The sequence below is a fragment of the Tachyglossus aculeatus genome, chromosome 2, assembly GCF_015852505.1.
Source record: "Tachyglossus aculeatus isolate mTacAcu1 chromosome 2, mTacAcu1.pri, whole genome shotgun sequence".
NCBI classification, from domain to species: domain Eukaryota; kingdom Metazoa; phylum Chordata; class Mammalia; order Monotremata; family Tachyglossidae; genus Tachyglossus; species Tachyglossus aculeatus.
Genome location: NC_052067.1, coordinates 32,549,803 through 32,568,829, shown reverse-complemented (window position 1 = coordinate 32,568,829; position 19,027 = coordinate 32,549,803). Strand labels below are relative to the sequence as shown.

The 19,027-nt window shown below is 41.5% G+C and overlaps 1 protein-coding gene and 1 non-coding gene across 10 annotated transcripts in view; both read right to left on the bottom strand.

Annotated features, from left to right (window-relative positions):
* TBC1D5 (TBC1 domain family member 5) overlaps positions 1–19,027 on the bottom strand; it is a 498,550-nt gene that overhangs the window by 75,493 nt on the left and 404,030 nt on the right. For all 9 annotated transcript variants that reach the window (XM_038759929.1, XM_038759928.1, XM_038759927.1 and 6 more), the window contains 2 exons: positions 17,061–17,146; positions 1,674–1,948 (listed from right to left, as the gene is read on the bottom strand). In XM_038759929.1, coding sequence (XP_038615857.1) covers positions 1,674–1,948; positions 17,061–17,146 — 361 coding nt within the window. The remainder of the gene's footprint in view (positions 1–1,673; positions 1,949–17,060; positions 17,147–19,027) is intronic.
* LOC119924632 lies at positions 6,655–6,792 on the bottom strand. The gene has a single exon (XR_005449335.1). It is a non-coding gene; the product is annotated as a small nucleolar RNA SNORA7 (small nucleolar RNA).

Sequence of the window (19,027 nt, the reverse complement as noted above, 5' to 3'; positions counted from 1 at the left end):
AGAAAATCAATTACAAATACACCAGCGATGCTCTTGTTTCAAGCAGTTTGCTTAAATGTTCTGTTGTCTCCTCATAACTAGGGACTTTGTTGTCATCAATTGTTCCATCTACTTGCACTTCCTTTCTCACTTGCGGTGGTATTAATACTTGACATTTCCTTAGAGACACAACTTTATATTTCTAGTCATTTGGCTTGGTTCCTCAGAAAATTTAAACTACAGCACTTAGAGATTCTCTGACTCATTTGCCTGCCATCAGTTAGAATTACTACTGACTATTGCTTGTTATCAAAGCAATATTGAAAGCATATTTGCTCAGAACAATAAAACTGTACAATTAAGAGATATATAAAATAACATTCATTTCCATTTTGGAAGTGGGCATATCTCACGGCATTAAGGCATGTTTACAATATGTTAATGATTTTAAGTCTCCTCTTCTTTAAATCACGCATGACAGTTAACACTAACAAGTATAAAAAGATGTAATTTCAAACCTAATATTCTTGTGGCAAGGTAAAACGAACATTTCAATAAAAATATAAATGATTAAAATGCTAAATGTATAAATACGAAAACATCTCTTTCAAAACAGAATAAGGAGAAAGGAGGAATATGTATATTATGTCTGCCTTTTCTTACCCTACAAACTATCAGCTGGAAAAACCCCTCATGATTTGGCTTGGCAGTTTTAGAGAATCTTTTTCAGCACCATGACTAGTATGTATTTTGTTAAAGTCAGACACTATTTTAGAACCTTTAATTGTGTCTTTTTATTGCACGGCTCAAGTATTCAAAGCCTTCGGATGGAGGTGGAGTTGGATGAGGTTGGGGAGGGGCAGGAAAGGGGGCAGATAGCCAAGGTCAAAACTCAGCCCCAGATGAAGTGGTCTAAGGAAGCAGTATGGGGGCCTCCTCTGGTCCCAGTAAATCAATGGTACTTATTGGGCACTTACTTTACGCAGAGCACTGTGCTGTCCTAAGCGACTGGAGAATGCAATACAACTGAGATGGCAGACATGGTGCCTGCCCACCAAGGAGGTCCAAGCCAAGGCAGTGCTGTTCCTCGGTAGGCACTCCAGTTTAGGCTGGAGTTGAATTCCTCCAGATCCATTGGCACAGTGGATTTAGGCCCGGAGGAGGCCCCGTACTGCCCCTGCTCACCAAGGTGGATGGGGGAAGGTGGTCTTCACTGACTGCCTGGCTTTTTCCTCCCGAGCAATGCTGTTACAGGCAGGAGCCGCCCTCAAATGGAGTAGTTCGTGTCTGTGGGAATGACAGCAGCGGTAGCAACATGAGAGAGAAAGAGAGAGAGATAGAGTGTGTGTGTATGTGTGTGTGTGTCTCACCGCTTCCCAAAGTGCATGAACTGTCATTTTTCCAAGTCCACACAGAGGTCCAGTCAGGTATGGGATCCCAATGTATTGTAGTATAACTAACAATCACATTTATGTCTAAATAAATTTGTAATCAAACCTCCTTAATTTAGCACAAGATATTTGGCATATTCTCCCTTCAAAAGGCCAAAAAAAAATATAATTCCCTATAGAAATGCTACATAAAAAGGCTGATGCTTATGTGTTTACAGGATTCATTTTCAATAAGAAGCGGTCTCTTTAATGGGGTTGGGAATTTCTATGCCATGGAGAAAGATTTTGGTTTCAATTCCTTACCCTTGCTGAGCTGAACCGGCATGCTTTCTGATTTCATCATTCGCTGCTGTTGCTGCTGCTGCATCTGCTGTGGTGGGTGATGATAAGGGGGCTGGGGGGGCTCCAAGGAAGTCCTAACAGGAATTACAGCAGGAGAAAAGTTGCTGCTACTGCTACTAAGAGCAGGGCCAACAGCATTGCCTGGGGACATTGCTGGGCCAATCAACTTTCTACCAAAATTAAGCAAGCTATTAGAGACTTTGTTTATGTTCAGTGGAGCAGCTTTGGCACTGGCCCTGAAAGATAAAGCAGAAATGAAGTGGCAAATTACTGGACTGAATTCACTTTAAAAAAGGCAGATCGACCACAGTGGCAGCAATCCGCAAGTCCCAACAGTTCTGTTACTGACAGTTATACATACATATACGTAAACTATACCTAATTTATCTTATAAATAGGTACATAAGCCACACCTAACAGATTACCAGACTCACTCATTCATTCAATCGTATTTATTGCACATTTACTGTGTGCAAAGCACTGTACTAAGTGCTTGGGAGAGTACAACAACAGACACATTCCCTGCTCATAACGAGAACAAGTTACTGAGTCCCTACAAATAGTCAATAATCTCTGGGACCTTTACCTGGGAAACTAGGCCCCGGAACATCGGGGAAGGGAAGAAGTTTTCTTGTGCTTACTATGTGTCAAGCAAGCACCCTTTTTCGGGCTGAAGCTGGAGCTCTGCCCCTCCAGCTCAATTCATAACCATGGAAACACCCCAAGTCAATAACAGCACTGAGACTTCCTCTTTCCTTCCCCACTCCATTGATCTGCTCCAGGACTCATCTATTTTCCAGTCATGGACTTGGATGTCAAGCATCTAGCATTTCAATTCCGTGCAAATCCATCATAAAGTGTGAAGAACCACCTTCTGGTTTTTTGCTGCTAACTCTTCTACTTATAGAACTGGATAACACTGAGATTCCCAGTCTTTTCAGTTTGATGTTGATGGTATTTGTTAAGCGCTTACTATGTGTCAAGCATTGTTCTTGGATTCCAACCCAATCCAACCCAAATCAAGATGTCCAACGCCACCAAATTTTCTTAAAAAGACAACATCTCATTTGAAAACTTCCAGAGATTGAGTCCTAGAGGAAATCTCAGCCTATCGTTGATCCTATTTTGTGACTCAGAAGTCTTTGTAACTTTTAGTTATTTAGTTCGTTCTTTTCTCCAACTCTGTGAATTTGAGCGCTTCCACTTCATAGATAAGAAAAAAAAAAAGGCAAGAGACCCTACAGTAATTCTGGGCTGGATCCAATGACTGTCTCACTCCCATTTGGGGACCCACACAGTTGACTGTTTCCATTTCTTTTAATTGGTGGGGAAGAAAGAGTTCCTCCCCAATATGAAGCAATACCAACTTTGTTTTACTTGTCAAGATTCATAATTCACAAATATGAGGAAGTTATAATGCTGTTACCCTTTTTTATAAACAAACATGTACTAGTCAAATTCCCCCATTGCCTACTGTAAATTTTATATGTTGATAAAAGTAATAAGAAACTGCTACAGTGTTATCAAGAGAATACAGTTAATGCATCTTCATTACTACTAATAACACTTACTAGAACCACTAAAAACATATATATCAAGCTCACTCCAGGAAATTTTTCATCTGGATAACACTTAAAAAGCAGGAAAACTGCATATTCCCATTCTGAATATTCTTTGTTATTTTTAACGTCTTCTCCTAGTTGAGTATACAGTGTTTCTTGAGAGAATTCCTTTGAGGAAGCACCTGATAAAACAAGCAAGTACTTCGGACAGGGCCCGATTCACACCATGGGCACTCAATAAATACTGCTGATGATAGGGAGAAAGGAAGGTGAACAATTCACGAGAGCTGAGAGCAAAGTTACTGAGAGACTCAGAATTCCGAGATTTGGGCCATTTTGTTGAAAGAAGCAGATCTCTAGCAAACAGGACATTCAAAAGAAATAAAGGAAATGTGAAAGCTGGCCAGAATGCGAATGGGAACTCTGTATGCGTCCTTTGGAAAGCTGTGAGGCAATCTGTGAACAAGTGACAGAGCGTGTTTCCAAACACAGTAATTGACAGCAAATAATGCTTTACTCAGAAAGGATTCGTTTCAAAGAGGGTGTAAAAGGAAACGAAGATTTACACCATAACACCGGCTCCAATTGCTTTCGTTATTAAGTTTGTCCACAAAATTTGATTAAGTTATCAGTCAATCCATCGGTCAAATTTAGTGAGTGCTTCCTGTGTGCAGAGCACTGTGCTAAGCACTTGGGAGAGTACGACATAATAATATAACAGAGTTGGTAGACACATTCCCTGCTGAGACAACTCCCGCCTCAGTAGGAGTGGTTCTAGGAGCAGAACAGAGGCACTCACACCCTGGGCTCCAGGAGAGAAGTCAGACTGTGGCTAAAACCATTGAGAACAGTGGGTACTTTGGTTCTGCCCAAAACGATATCTTTACTGCTGTCACATATTCAGCTCCTCTGACTCCAGAGAAATGTAGTTTCTATTACATTTTTCTAAAAATCCCTTGCTGGTTTCCAACAAAGAATCTGATTTGTTTCTTTTTTAATGGTATTTCCTAAGTGCATACTATGTGCCAGGCACTGTACTAAGCGCTGGAGTAGACAAGATAATCCAGTTGGACACAGGAACTTGTCCCACAGAGGGCTCATAGTCTTAATCACCATTTTACAGATGAGGTAACTGAGAAACAGAGAAATTAAATGACTTGCCCAAGGTCACGCAGCAGACAAGTGCCAAGCTGGGATTAGAACCCAGGTTCGTACAGCTCTCCCCAAAGACTGGTTGTCTATCATGAAATACAGGAGAGTCACCCATGACCATGAGAGGTTGGTATCTCCATGGGCCCAGCATGGCTCAGTGGAAAGACCACGGACTTTGGAGTCAGAGGTCACGGGTTCAAATCCCAGCTCCGCCAATTGTCAGCTGTGAGACTTTGGGCAAGTCATTTAACTTCTCTGTGCCTCAGTTACCTCATCTGTAAAATGGGGATTAAGACTGTGAGCCCCCCGTGGGACAACCTGATCATCTTGTAACATCTCCAGTGCTTAGAACAGTGCTTTGCACATAGTAAGCGCTTAATAAATGCCATCATCATCGTCATAACTCTGCACACTAGCCTGATGTATGAGTCTATGTACTTGGGTTGGTACTCCTTAAGCACTTTGTCACTCCCCCTCCCCACCTCTAGAAGGTAAGTTCACTGTGGACAGGGAATGTGTCTGTTTATTGTTATACTGTACTCTCCCAAACGCTTAGTACGGTGCTCTGCACAAAGTCAGCGCTCAATAAATACAACAATGAATGAATCCTTACACTCTGCTGCTTCCCCTATCTGTAATTATCTCAATGTCTGTCTCTCCCACTGGACTGTAAGCTCCTTGAGAGGAGGAACTGTGCCTACCAGTTACTGTATTGTACTCTCCCAAGTGCTTAGTACAGTATTCTGCACACAGTAAACACTCAAAACATATCACTGATTGATTGATCTTGGGGTCGGGGCTGTATGATTGTAGACTGGTCCACAAGGCGAGCCCCTCTGTCTTCAAACCGACTACTGGGGGGTCCCAACCACTTTGTCCAAGAGTGTACGGCTTCTCTGGGTGCCCCACCCTGCCTCTTCAATTTACCAAGTAGGGTCCCATGCTACAATGGAGAAGGGATTTGGGTTAACAACCACAAAATCATGTGTATGGACCTGGTGCTCTATCACTGAATCATCAATCAATATCTCGAGGCATGGGGACTAGAGGGAAACACTGATGTTATTTTTCTCTGCCCAAGAAGCTAATTTATGTTGGATATGGATCAAACAATCAGGATCCCATGCTACAATGGAGAAGGGATTTGGGTTAGCAACCACAAAATCATGTGTATGGAGCTGGTGCTCTATCACTGAATCATCAATCAATATCTCGAGGCATGGGGATTAGAGGGAAACACTGACGTTATTTTTCTCTGCCCAAGAAGCTAATTTATGTTGGATATGGATCAAACAATCAATGCTATCTACCGAACCGTTTATTCTGCATTGAATACCATTCTAGGTGCTTGGGAGAGTACAAAAGAATTCGAAGTCATGATCCCTGCCTTCAAAGAGCTTACAATTTGGTAGGGGAGGTGGATATTACAAGTAGGGGGAAACAACACAGTGTAGGCCCCCAGGGGTGGGGAGGGAGTGAGTAGCTATGTGCTTGGGTGACATGGAAGTGATTTAGTGGTAGTGGTGGGGAGGTGAGAGAAGCATCTTGGCCTATGGAAAGAGCATGAGCCTGGGAATCAGAGGACCTGAATTCTAATCCTGACTTCACCACTCGCCCGCTCTGTGACCTTGGGCAAGTCACTTAACGTCTCTGTGTCTCAGTTCCCTATTTTACTTGTCCATATCTATTCTATTTATTTTATTTTGTTAGTATGTTTGGTTTTGTTCTCTGTCTCCCCCTTCTAGACTGTGAGCCCACTGTTGGGTAGGGACTGTCTCTATATGTTGCCAACTTGTACTTCCCAAGCGCTTAGTACAGTGCTCTGCACACAGTAAGCGCTCAATAAATACGATTGATTGATTGATTGCAAAATGGGGATTCAATAGCTGTTCTCCCTCCTACTTAGACTGTGAGCCCCATGTGGGGCCTGATTATTTTGGGTCTACCCAGTGCTTGACACATGGTAAGTGCTTAACAAATACCACAATTATTGTTAATTATTGTTGTTGTCTTATTCTGTTGGGTCGCCTCCGACCCATTGCAAAGCCATGGACATATCTCTCTCAGAATGCCCCATCTCCATCTGCAATCGTTTTGGTAGTGTATCCATAGAGTTTTCTGGTAAAAATACCAAAATGGTTTACCGCTGCCTCATTTTGCACAGTAAACTTGAGTCTCTGCTCTCGACTCTCTCCCCTGTTGCTGCTGTCCAGCACAGGTGAGTTTTGACTTGTAGCGGATTGCCTTCCACTCATTAGACACTGCCCAAGCTAGGAATGGAATGGATATGCCTCTGCTTGACGCTCCCACCTGTAGTCGAGACTGGTAGAGTACTGGAAACTCTCCAGGTGTGACCCTGAGAGGCATATTATTAATTGGGGAAGTCTTTTTGTGGGAGATAGGATTTCAGATGGAATTTGAAGATGGGGAGAGCAGTGGTCTGCAGAATGTGAATGGGAAGGGAATTCTCGGGAAGGGGGGGTGAGCATGGGGTGGGTGGGGAGAGAGATAAGAACGCAGGACAGTAAGATGGTTGGCTTGAGAGGAGTGAAGTGTGTGACCTGGGGTATAGAGGGCGAGGAGGAAGGTTACACAGGAGGAACAGAACTGATTGAGGATCTTGAAGCCAAGAGTCAGGAGTTTTTGCTTGATGTGGACATTAAGGGGCAGCCATTGGATGTTTCTGAGGAGTGAGAGGTGCCAAAAAACTGTACTTTAGAAAAATGACCTAGGCATCAGACTGGAGAGGGGAGAGACCGGAGGCAGGGAAGTCTGTGAGAAGGCTCGACACTCAGCCTTACTGAATGTCAGCCAGTGTTTAGAAGCGACACACCAGAAAGATGGAAGTTTGGATTATGCCGGGGAAAGTGTGAAAGTACACAAGAAAATGTGCAAACGGGAAGAGAGAAACAGAAAGCCTAAGGAATCACAATGATCAAGCTGCCCTTCCTTCGAGAAGGGGGCACCAGGTCGCCAACTAAGCTTATGCATGCTTCACTGAGCAGCAGCAGCCCAGGCCAGACCTGCCCATCTGGCTTGATGCCGGTGACAGCATGTTTAATTAGCATGCCTACCAACTTTGTTGTACTGTACTCTCCCAAGCATTCAGTACAGTGCTCTGCATACAACAAATGTTCAATAAATACCATTGACTGATAGACACTAATAATTGGGGGGGATCAGCTGATTCCAACAGATGGTGGCACTTCACCGGCAAGACCCACCATGCAAGGGACTTGTCTCCAGAATGGGGCATCTCTCTGGCTCTGTGTCCTAACCTCCAGAGTGGCAGCCAGGGCCCAGAAACAGTCACATATTACAGCCAAAGGACTGGGAATAAGGAGGCCTACATTTTAATCCTTTAGCTCTGCCATTTCTCTATAGCGTGAACTTGGGCGAATCACTTTGCTTCTTTGTGCCTCAGTTCTCTCACCTGGGAAATGGGTATTAAATACCTGTTCTCCCTCCCAACAAGTGGAACAGAGACTGTATTTGATTTTACTCACTAGGATTGTAATCTACTTGAGGACAGGGATACTATCAACCACCTCTACTGTACTGCACTCTCCCAAACACTTAATACAGTTCTCTGCACACAATAGGTGTTCAGTAAACATACTGATTGATTCACTAATAAGCAGAAGCAGATTTCATGAACATTTGTCAAAACTTTGTTATAGTTGCTTCTTGCAACCATGTCTAAAGCAATAGCCAATGTGGTTGTTTTTGACTCTAAACTTCTTGAAAGCTAGGAACAGGTTTTTGAGGATATTGCTCTATGCCAGTGGGTGCTTTATGAATAATGATAAACTATCTACAGGGCCTACCAATATTCACCACGTTTGGTAAAGCCCAAAATAGGTGAAGCTGGCTACTTTTTGGTTTGTTAGAAGTATGGAGTTTTTAACTGGCCAAGAAAACACCTATGCTGCAGTGGCTAGGTTTTTTTAAGAAAATAAGTTGGGGATTTCAAGGAAATTAGACAGTAGGCCTACTGAAAGTCAGACAGCCTCTTCTAACTATTCCTTTTCTGAAGTATTTACATGGAAATTTATCTCTGGGAAGGAGTTGCAGGCAGGTGCCACTGTGTGATTTGAAAGATGGAAGACAAGGTAGCCAGTACGAACCTGTAGGACAGATAGAATTTTTGTCATCTGAATGACTTTGGAAAACTGTCAACAAGTTTGTGCAACCATAATGACATTAAAATCACAAATACATTTCCCAGGCTGATTTGAGGCAGTTAGTTAAGATTCCCCTAAGATCATTATTCTTAGTAATCATAATAATTACTAGTATTACTGTGGTATCTGTTAATAACAATAATGATGATGGCATTTCTTAAGCGCTTGCTATGTGCAAAGCACTGTTCTAAGCGGTGGCACTTACTATATTCCAAGCACTGTATACTAAGCACTGGGGTTAAAATAACAGATGCAGATTGGACACAGTCCCTGTGCCCCATGGGCTTACAATCTAAGGGGAAGAGAGAACAGATAACTACGTTTTTTACAGATGAGGAAACTGAGGCCCAGAGAAGGGAAGTGATTTGCCCAGGGTTACAAAGTACGTGGCAGAACCAACAGTACAGCCCAGGTCTCCTCACTCCCAGGGCTGTACTCCTCCATTAGGCCACACTGCCTACTCTTGAAGTAAATGCTACAGGTACTATAATCTGGGATTTCCAAGATGGAACTCCTATCTATGGAAGTGATTACAATTAAAAAAGACCGACAAGTCATCTTTAAACCATTCTGCATTGTGTGCTGATGCATTTGTGGCTCGCAGGGTCTGCCGCTGTTTTTGAGACTAGCTATGAAGGCTCCCCTCAGGACAGCAGGCCTCTCTTGATTTTTGACCTACCAGACTGCTTCATCTGTAGCAGTGTTTCCTATTATCTCACTGTTGAAGACTGTGCATCGTTGTGTTTTAAAAATGTGTATTCATCCCTCCTTGCTCGTGTGTTCCCCTTTCAGTTCTGCAAGTAGCAGTTGCTTAGAAATCTTACTTTCACCCACTCTCCTCACTAGGCTTGCCCAATTAAACTGTGCTGCAGTGAGCCTGAGCACTACCTTAGTGTTAGTAACCTTATCTTATACTTTGCAGTTGAGTATAGCCCATAGGCCCAGTTGGAAAATCTCACAGACATGAAGAAAATTGAAGAGAGAGAGAGATAGAGAGAGAGAGAGGGAGAGAGAAAACCAAGTATTTATTGTGTACTGTTGGTATACATACCTTACCCACAAGGAGCTTACAGCCTAGTACAAATGTTGGATGAAGTAGCTGAATAACTAAATATACAAATAAAGACACTTGTGTTCACAAGTGGTGAGAATAAACCACACAAATGCTAATTAAGAGTGGCTGCTTGGTTGATGTGAATTATTCAAAGAAGTCTTTCCTGCAGGAGACAAGATTTTAGGAGGTTTCGGAAAAGAGGAGAGCTGCGATCTGGCAGACTTGGTGGGTGGGAGGAGGAGGGTGAAGAATTCCAGGCCTGGGAAAGCAATATGAGCTAGAGAGTGGAAATGGGGGAAAGGGGAGTTTCAAAGCAGGATACCAGTTAGGTAAGTGTAGGATGAGCACAGAGTGAAGGCTGGGGAGTGATGTGTGAACAGAACTGATATTTAAAATGGAAAAAGCTGGTGGAAGTAAGAGAATATGCTTCTGCTTTATCTGTGTCCAGAGGTTTCAGAAGATCACTCAGTAGTAATTTATATACACTTTTAATTCCTGTCAAAATACGCCCAACCCTTGCCGAACGCCCTATCAGACTAGGCTCCATCCCTTTCATAACCACCTTTGGCCTTGTTGAATCAAAGATGACGACTATGGCCTTTTCTATGCTACACAGACCTTCTATTTGCTAGGAAGCTCAATACCTTTTTTGTTACCAAACTCTGTTAATCTCCGAAAAGCCACAATTTTTTTTTCCCCCCAAAAAATCCAAAGTCAAGACGTCTCTCAGGCTCTTAAATGGAATGTCAAACAAATACTGAGCATCCATTTTATATAAATGTGATTTGGAAAGATATATCACAGTAAGCCATGTTAGGGCTGCAAAAGTAAATATTTAATCTTACTCTTCCTAATCTTTATTTAGTGGTCTAAGGTAGTTGAAAATTCTGATTGAAATGCAGGATTTCTTTTTGCTGACTTTTCAACTTGCTTAAAGTAAGATTACAGGCATCAAGCCTGAATTGATCTCTCTTTGATCCACCAAAATATATCAAATTTTGAAAATCATCAAAAATAAGAATTGATTATATTGTAGTGACAGTCATCAACAGCTGCTGTTTAAAATGGCAGCAATTCAAGGACAATAATGCCAAGGAAATGTGAAACACATCTTTGAAGCAAACAACTTATTTTCATCACAATGAGCATCGTTGACCTGGAATCTCAATAATATATTTTAAAACTTTCTAAAAAGATGGTTTAATCTTCCCATTTTTTGGCTAAAAAGAAAAATTGCTTTACATCTCTAAGATTAAACAAAGAATTCTAAAATCTTGATCAATCAACCATATTTACTGTGTGCTGTACTGTGTGCTGTGCACTGTACTAAGTGCTTAGGAGAATACAATACTACAGAATTAGGAGACATGTTCTCTGCCCATAATGAGCTTAGAGTCTAGAAGCAGAGACAGACATTAATGTAAATTAATATCAATAAATAATAAGAAAATTTATAGACATGTACATGAATGCTGTGGGATTGAGGGTGGGGCTAAATGATGAATTGTCAAATTAGTACAAATACAAAAGGAAACAAAAAACAGATTCTATCCCTTTAGTTGAGCAGTAATTACACACCCCAAAATTTCAGTAAAAATCCCAAGCCCTCCAGATGATGTCCAAGAAAAAGTATGAAATAAATCACTTTAGTGAATAAAACCATGAGAGACTTAGATGGAATGGGCTGTGTCCATGGCCTAATTCCCTGGTAAATTACATATAAATTCATTTTAAGTATACCTTCCTAGCCACACAGAATCATTTCTAGACCTATACCAGCGAACAAACATTTTGAGAAGCTATTCTGGGCCATCTATTCAAGGTAGCAGAACCCTGAATGAGAGGAATTAACCAATACCTCAGGAAGGTAAACATGGGCGTCTTAATTCAGGCACATGTAGAGGCCTAATCAGAGATTGCTCTTTTTAAAACTCAGTGGAATTTTATTCCAGGCAAACTCAGTAGGTATGCATACTAATAGATTCCTTAAAATAACTTTTTTTTTTTTTAAAAAAAAGGTCTTTCATGAAGACTAGTCACAATTTGGATGTTTTGGGGAGACAGAGAGGCACCTTAGAGAGCCAGTACAGAGAAGTGTGGGGAAGAAAGCCAGGAAGAATCCAGTTGTGGGGATCCCAGAATGGCTGGCTTCTCCCCAACAATTACTGACCCTACCCAAAGACCTACCCTCTTGTCCACCCATTTCACTGCTCCTTGCGAGAGAGTGATATACTAGATAGACGTCAATCCGGCAGAAACTTCTGATGCAAGGACATTAGTATCAGATTACCAACACTTTTGCTGCATGAATATAGCAGATTACGGGTTCAAGCTCAACTCATAAAGCTGAAGGGTAGAAAAACTGCATTGCTGTTTTCTCCCAATTTTTAGAAAGTTTCATTATTGTAATATTAATTATTATAAGTATTATTGTTAATGATGGCATTTATAAAGCACTTATAAGCACTGCGCTAAACTTTGGAGTAGATAAAAGAAAATCAGATCAGACTTAGACCTTGACCCAGACAGGTTTCTCAGTCTAAGAGGGAGGGAGAAGAGCTGTTTTATTCCCAATTTATGGGGAGTAACTGGGGGAAGAAACTAAGACACAGAGAAGTTAAAAGCCTTTCCAAGGTGATACAGCACATAGTTGGTAGAGCTCCAACTACAACCCAAATGTCCTGCCTGACTCCCACTTCCATACTCTTTTCTCTCTGTTTCACTGGCCTTAAGGTGAAATCAGGCTATGCTGCATACAGTCCGTGAATGTGAAATGAAAGCCTATTACTGCTGCTTTGCAGACTTCACTTTAGCCACCTGGAACAAGGCAGAGAATAGAATTCAAGCTTTTAGATTACGGGCCTTCCTCCTAGCTCTCATGGCTCATGGTGAGCTGGCTTGCTCCTTACAATTGGTGCTTTAGTGTCTGCAAGGGGAGAAGTCTTCCTCCTTGCCACAGGAGTGGACAGCAAAAATCCCTTACCTTCCCAAGCAGGCAAAATGTTGGGGAGGCTGTGGCAACTTGGACAAAGAACAGCTCTGCCAGGTGACGTGAGGAATCCAAACACTATTGTCTCCCAGAAGTATGGGAGAAAATTGCAGTAGTTTTCCCTAAACTGTTATTTTTTCTTGGTGCCCTGTTTTCCTCCCCTCCTCTCTTCTAGACTGTGAGTTTCCTGTAGGCTAGAGGCTGTGGCAGAATCAATGTCTTTATAGGTTCCTTAGCATTTAGAAAATTGTTTCACCGCTGTAAGCACTTAATAAATGTCAATTCTCCTACTCCTTTGATGTGGTCTCCGCAAATACCATTTAACAAATGAAGTCTGGATAAAATAAGGAAGGTCTACAATGAGAATTTCACTATGGTGAGAGAAAGTAAAGGTAGAAATCAAATTGATAATGCTACACATAGAAAGAAAAAGTATAGCATTTATTGGTATATAATTCCACCAATATATAATAGAGATTATAATATATATAATTATAATATAATCTCTATTGTATGTAATAGAGATATCCACTGAAATCTCTAGGGAATTGGAGGATAGTCACACTAAGGCACAGAGACCTCTGTTTACTAAAACCTACACTAACACATTGGAAACCGAATGACCTAATTCAGGGAGGAAAGATTCCCTAACCGACCTTTTCCCTTTCTGATGACCTTTCTTCCTGTAAACATCTCATATATGGTTTTCTTCCCCCAATCTGGGGACAACACCCGTTCTATAAACCTACTGGCTAACTGGTTGCCTACTCACTATTGACCGTTATTACCCGAAACAAGTGAATTCTGCTTACTGAAATCTATCTTTTGGTTCCAGGTCAAGCTTAAAATGAGATAAATATCACCTGGGTCAGTATTTAATATGAGTACAAAGACCAGATTTCAGTTGTGAGAATATGGTATCCTGATTGCAGTAAATTTCACTCATCTTTCGCTAGAGAAAAGAAGGATATTCAAATTCAAGACAATTATGACCTCCCCACACATGAACAAGAAATCTTTCCAAGAGAACAGGTTAAGACAACAGATAAAGAGCAATGTCATTCACAGAGAAAGTCTGATATCCTTAATGTGGGAGAGCAAAATTGGCAGTAAGCCTCAGGAGTCAGGATGGGCCAACCTAATAGCTGAGTCAGGCCAAATAGCGTCTACACGCGCTGCCTCGAATTCCTCAATGCCAACTCTCTCCTTAACCCCAACTCTCTCCTCAATCCCCTCCAATCTGGCTTCCGTCCCCTAAATTCCACGGAAACTGCCCTCTCAAAGGTCACCAATGACCGCCTGCTTGCCAAATCCAATGGCACCTACTCTATCCTAATCCTCCTCGACCTCTCGGCTGCCTTCGACACTGTGGACCACTCCCTTCTCCTCAACACGCTATCCAACCTTGGCTTCACAGACTCTGTCCTCTCCTGGTTCTCCTCTTATCTCTCCGGCCATTCATTCTCAGTCTCTTTTGTGGGCTCCTCCTCCCCCTCCCATCCCCTTACTGTAGGGGTTCCTCAAGGGTCAGTTTCTTGGAACCATTCTGTTCTCTACACTCACTCCGTTGGTGAACTCATTCACTCCCATGGCTCCAACTATCATCTCTACGGTGATGACACCCAAATCTACATCTCTGCCCCTGCTCTCTCTCCCTATCTCCTCCTGCCTTCAGGACATCTCCATCTGGATGTCTGCCCGCCATCTAAAACTCAGTATGTCCAAGACTGAACTCCTTATCTTCCCTCCCAAACCCTGCCCTCTCCCTGACTTTCCCATCACTGTTGACGGCACTACCATCCTTCCCATCTCACAAGCCCGTAAACTTGGTGTCATCCTTGACTCCGCTCTCTCGTTCACCCCTCACATCCAATCCATCACCAAAACCTGCTGCTCTCACCTCTGCAACATTGCCAAGATCCACCCTTTCCTCTCCATCCGAACTGCTACCCTGCTCGTTCAAGCTCTCATCCTATCCTGACTGGATTACTGCATTAGCCTCCTCTCCGATCTCCCATCCTCCTGTCTCTCCCCACTTCAACCCATACTTCGCGCTGCTGCCCGGATCGTCTTTGTGCAGAAAGGCTCTGGGCATATTACTCCCCTCCTCAAAAATCTCCAGTGGCTACCAATCAACCTACACATCAGGCAAAAACTCCTCACCCTCGGCTTCAAGGCTGTCCATCACCTCGTGCCCTCCTACCTCACCTCCCTTCTCTCCGTCTACAGCCCAGCCCACACCCTCCGCTCCTCTGCTGCTAATTTCCTCACTGTGCCTCATTCTCCCCTGTCCCGCCGTCGACCCCCGGCCCAGGTCATCCCCCTGGCCTGGAATGCCCTCCCTCCGCATATCCGCCAAGCTAGCTCTCTTCCTCCCTTCAAAGCCCTACTAGGAGCTCACCTCCTCCAGGAGGCCTTCCCAGACTGAGCCCCATCCTTCCCCTCCCCATCCCCCCCGGCCTTACCTCCTTCTCCTCCTCACACCACCTGTATATATGTTTGTACGTATTTATTACTCTATTTTACTTGTACATATTTATTCTATTTATTCTATTTTGTTAATATGTTTTGTTTTGTTGTCTGTCTCCCCCTTCTAGACTATGAGCCCGCTGTTGGGTAGGGACCGTCTCTATGTGTTGCCAACTTGTACTTCCCAAGTGCTTCGTACAGTGGTCTGCACACAGTAAGCGCTCAATAAATACAATTGAATGAATGAATCAACAGATGATCTGAAGCTTGAATTTCAGTTTAGGAGCATCCTTTGTCTTTAACCCACTTCTAGTAGCCATAAAGCTGGTAGTGGTATTCAGATTACACAGCCCACTGCACTAAGCACTGAAAGGCAATATGAGAGGACAGAAGTCAAAGTCCTTGCTCTTGCTGACCTTAGAATCTAAACTTGGAGGTTCAAATACATATGCTTAAAATCTTTTCTCTTAATGATCATAATTGCATTCTGTACACATTCAAGTACTAAGATTTTCAATCAAGGAGCTCAGTCACTCTCTTGGAGGAAGGTGACAAAAATGATCAACTTTCCATTTTGCAACTGGAGCTTGTGGGGCAAGGGAGAGTGCAGCAATGACAGCTAGGCTCTGAAGAACAGTGGGTCCTTGGGCAGGACTATGCTGAACTAGTGCTGAAAAACAAAGGAAATAAAATAACGTCCTCGTTTCTCCTCCAGGGAAGAAATATCCTGGAACACAGGTACACCACAGAAAGGCATTTTATTTACTGGTACGGCCAAATCCAGGCAATAAGCCCAGGGTAAACTATTATCAATTGGAAAAGCATTACAGGGATATCTGGTATGCCACTCTACTCATCATGACTTTATGCAGCTAGTTGCATTAGAAAGCACCCAGGATGCAATTGTAAGGATATAACACTATAATAATCAATCAATCGATAAGTGTCATTTATTGAGCGCTTACTATCTGCAGAGCACTGTAATAAGTGCTTGGGAGAATATAACAGAATTACAGTTTAGAGGGAAAGACTGGCATTAATATGAAACATTAAGTAATTTATAATATACCATTTAAAGATATGTACGGAAGTGCTGTGGGGTTGGGGGAAATAGCAAATGTCCAAAGGCCACAGATCTAAGTGCATAGATGACACAGAAGGGAGAGCAAGTCGGGGAATATTATGTCCTAATACTTTCCAAATTTCAATTTTTTTTTTACTTTTCTTAAAATCCCCTTCATTTTCCTAAAGGGCAGTCTGGTTGAATATTTACATTACAAGAGATACTTCTTAAGAAGTATTAAGAAATCAGTCTTAGGAGAGTCAATGTCAATTACACGGTGCTTGTACTATCTCAAACTGCAAGAGTGCATGTGAAAACTCGTTCACTATAGAATCTGCAGTTCGTCAATCCCTCAGACTGATAATCATTTCTGAAATATTTCCAGTTCTAATGTATTTTATTCAGTTTCAGGAGAATTAAAATATCTACACATACATTCACTTAATTTCACTGAAAAGACAGGCAGATTTACCTTTTAATTGCCTGGGTGCTACGGACTGTTTAGGGGCCAATTCTGTACTGAACTCATTTTAAGACAGTAAAATATGATTTGGAATTAGGTTGTTTTGGACAGCCTATTTAAGAAATATTCCATTTCATTAATCAAGTTCACATTTTACAAAATGACACTATTACACACACACAAACACACACACACACACACAGGGATAATTGTTCCTTACCTGTTCTCCATATAATGAAAAACAATTGTAAGCCTCAATTATTTTATAAAGATTCCTTTATATTATCAAACACCTTATATTTAGTCATATCTGAATTTTGTGACCATTTCGGTCGAAATGCATAAATTTCCCTTACTTGATTTTAGTGAAAATCTTAGCCACATAAAGCCTTCGGTACAGACAATTGCTTACCGGGTTTTATTCATCAGGTCTGCTCCACATGCTTTGTAATAGTCCAAATTTTGTTGGAACTGATAAGTCACTGGTCTTGGATTTCTCTGAAGTAAAAAATTATAATATTTAATTTAGAAAATGTTCAAGACAAATTACACTTCAACTTTGAAAAGAGCCCAAGTGGGACTACTTAGAATTTTGTTCAAACAAGAATAAAATAAGCATCATTACGCAGCTTAATATTCGGTGTTTAAATTTTCGGCTTTAATTTGCTCATATTTGTCTCAGATGACTTTATTCCTGGTAAATCCATCCATTTACCTGCTTTCTGCTAGGTTTTATTTTATGCATTTCAATAAGTTCATTTTGATCTTTTATCATTTTTCCATTTTAGAATAAAATACTGAAATATAGGGACCATTTTTCTCATTTCCTCTTTTGATGTGTGAATGCTTACGTTGAAATGAAAAAAAAAATCCAAACCACGTTTACAACATGCACTGTAGATGACTTGAAGAAATGAAATTTCACGAAGAGCTTTATTTTGGAAAAATTGTAAAATGTTAATTTTGGTTCATTTTTAATGACCACTATGCTCATTACGATCACTAGATGGCACACGGAGCCCGTTTCCCCTATTCCTTTTAAAAGTATTTCACAATTCGGCTATTGCCTTAAAACTATCTATTTCTGCGGTGTGCATTCTTGTAAGCATTTCACGAGTGCCAAAAATGTGGCAAGCACTGGAAATGGAATCCATTTGCCATCACTCCACAAAAGCTAATTTACCAATGACTATTTTAATTTACACGACACTCACCTTACCTTTTCTAAAACTTTGTCTTTACGAATACTGAAGAAAGTGCCTCAAGTGCACTTAAGTGAAACTCCTTCAAACTGTTATATACGCAATGCTTTTACAAACACACACGCTCTCCGTAAGTAAAGAGTACACTAAAGAACAAATCAATACCTATTAAATGAATAGCTAAATTTCATTGAGTGGACCAAAAACTAACACATCTGAAATTTGACCTGAACAAAAATGTGACATTTCTTTCATTCAACCGTATTCATTGAGCGCTTACTGTGTGCAGCGCTTTCTTCTGTACCGTAGTAATAGATTTTCTGTAAGCCCACTTTTAGACTGTGAGCCCACTGTTGGGTAGGGACTGTCTCTATATGTTGCCAACTTGTACTTCCCAAGCGCTTAGTACAGTGCTCTGCACACAGTAAGTGCTCAATAAATACGATTGACTGATTGATTGATTCTAGAAAATCATGGTCTTTTAAAAAGATATTTGTTAAAAGAAAGAAAAGTACATCACCAAGTCTTTTCCTGAAGCAAGTTTCAAATACACTCATACACGTAAGCATACATATCTGAAATCATGAGAGTTAACCACGGGACTGTACAAAGAGATCAGACATGACTGCCCTCTGGAAAGAAATGCCAATTTGTGCACAAAAGACTGTAACAATAATAATAGTAATATTGGGATTTGTTAAGCGCTTACTATGTGCAAAGCACTGTTCTAAGTGCTGGAGAGGATAGAAGGTTGTCCCATGTGGTGCTCACAATATTAATCCCCATTTTACAGATGAGGTAACTGAGGCACAGAGAAGTTAAGTGACTTGCCCAAATTCACACAGCTGACAAGCAGCGAAGCTGTGATTTGAACCCGTGACCTTGGACTCCCGAGCCCGTGCTCTTTCCACTGAGCCACGCTGCTTCTCTAGCGTGGCATAATATATTTCCCAAACTCTCAGGATAGACTGTAGTCTATCTCCTTGTAAGAAAACTGGATGAATTAATTTCAGCCCAGAAAATGGGAACATAAACCCTAAAAAACATTTACAGTGATTATTCTTTCATATAGTATATGTAGCATGTGTATCTGTCTTAAGGTTAAATAACAATTTTAAATTAATCAAGCTAACAAACTACATCTTGATGGCCACTGTGGACCTTTTCTCTTCCTGTT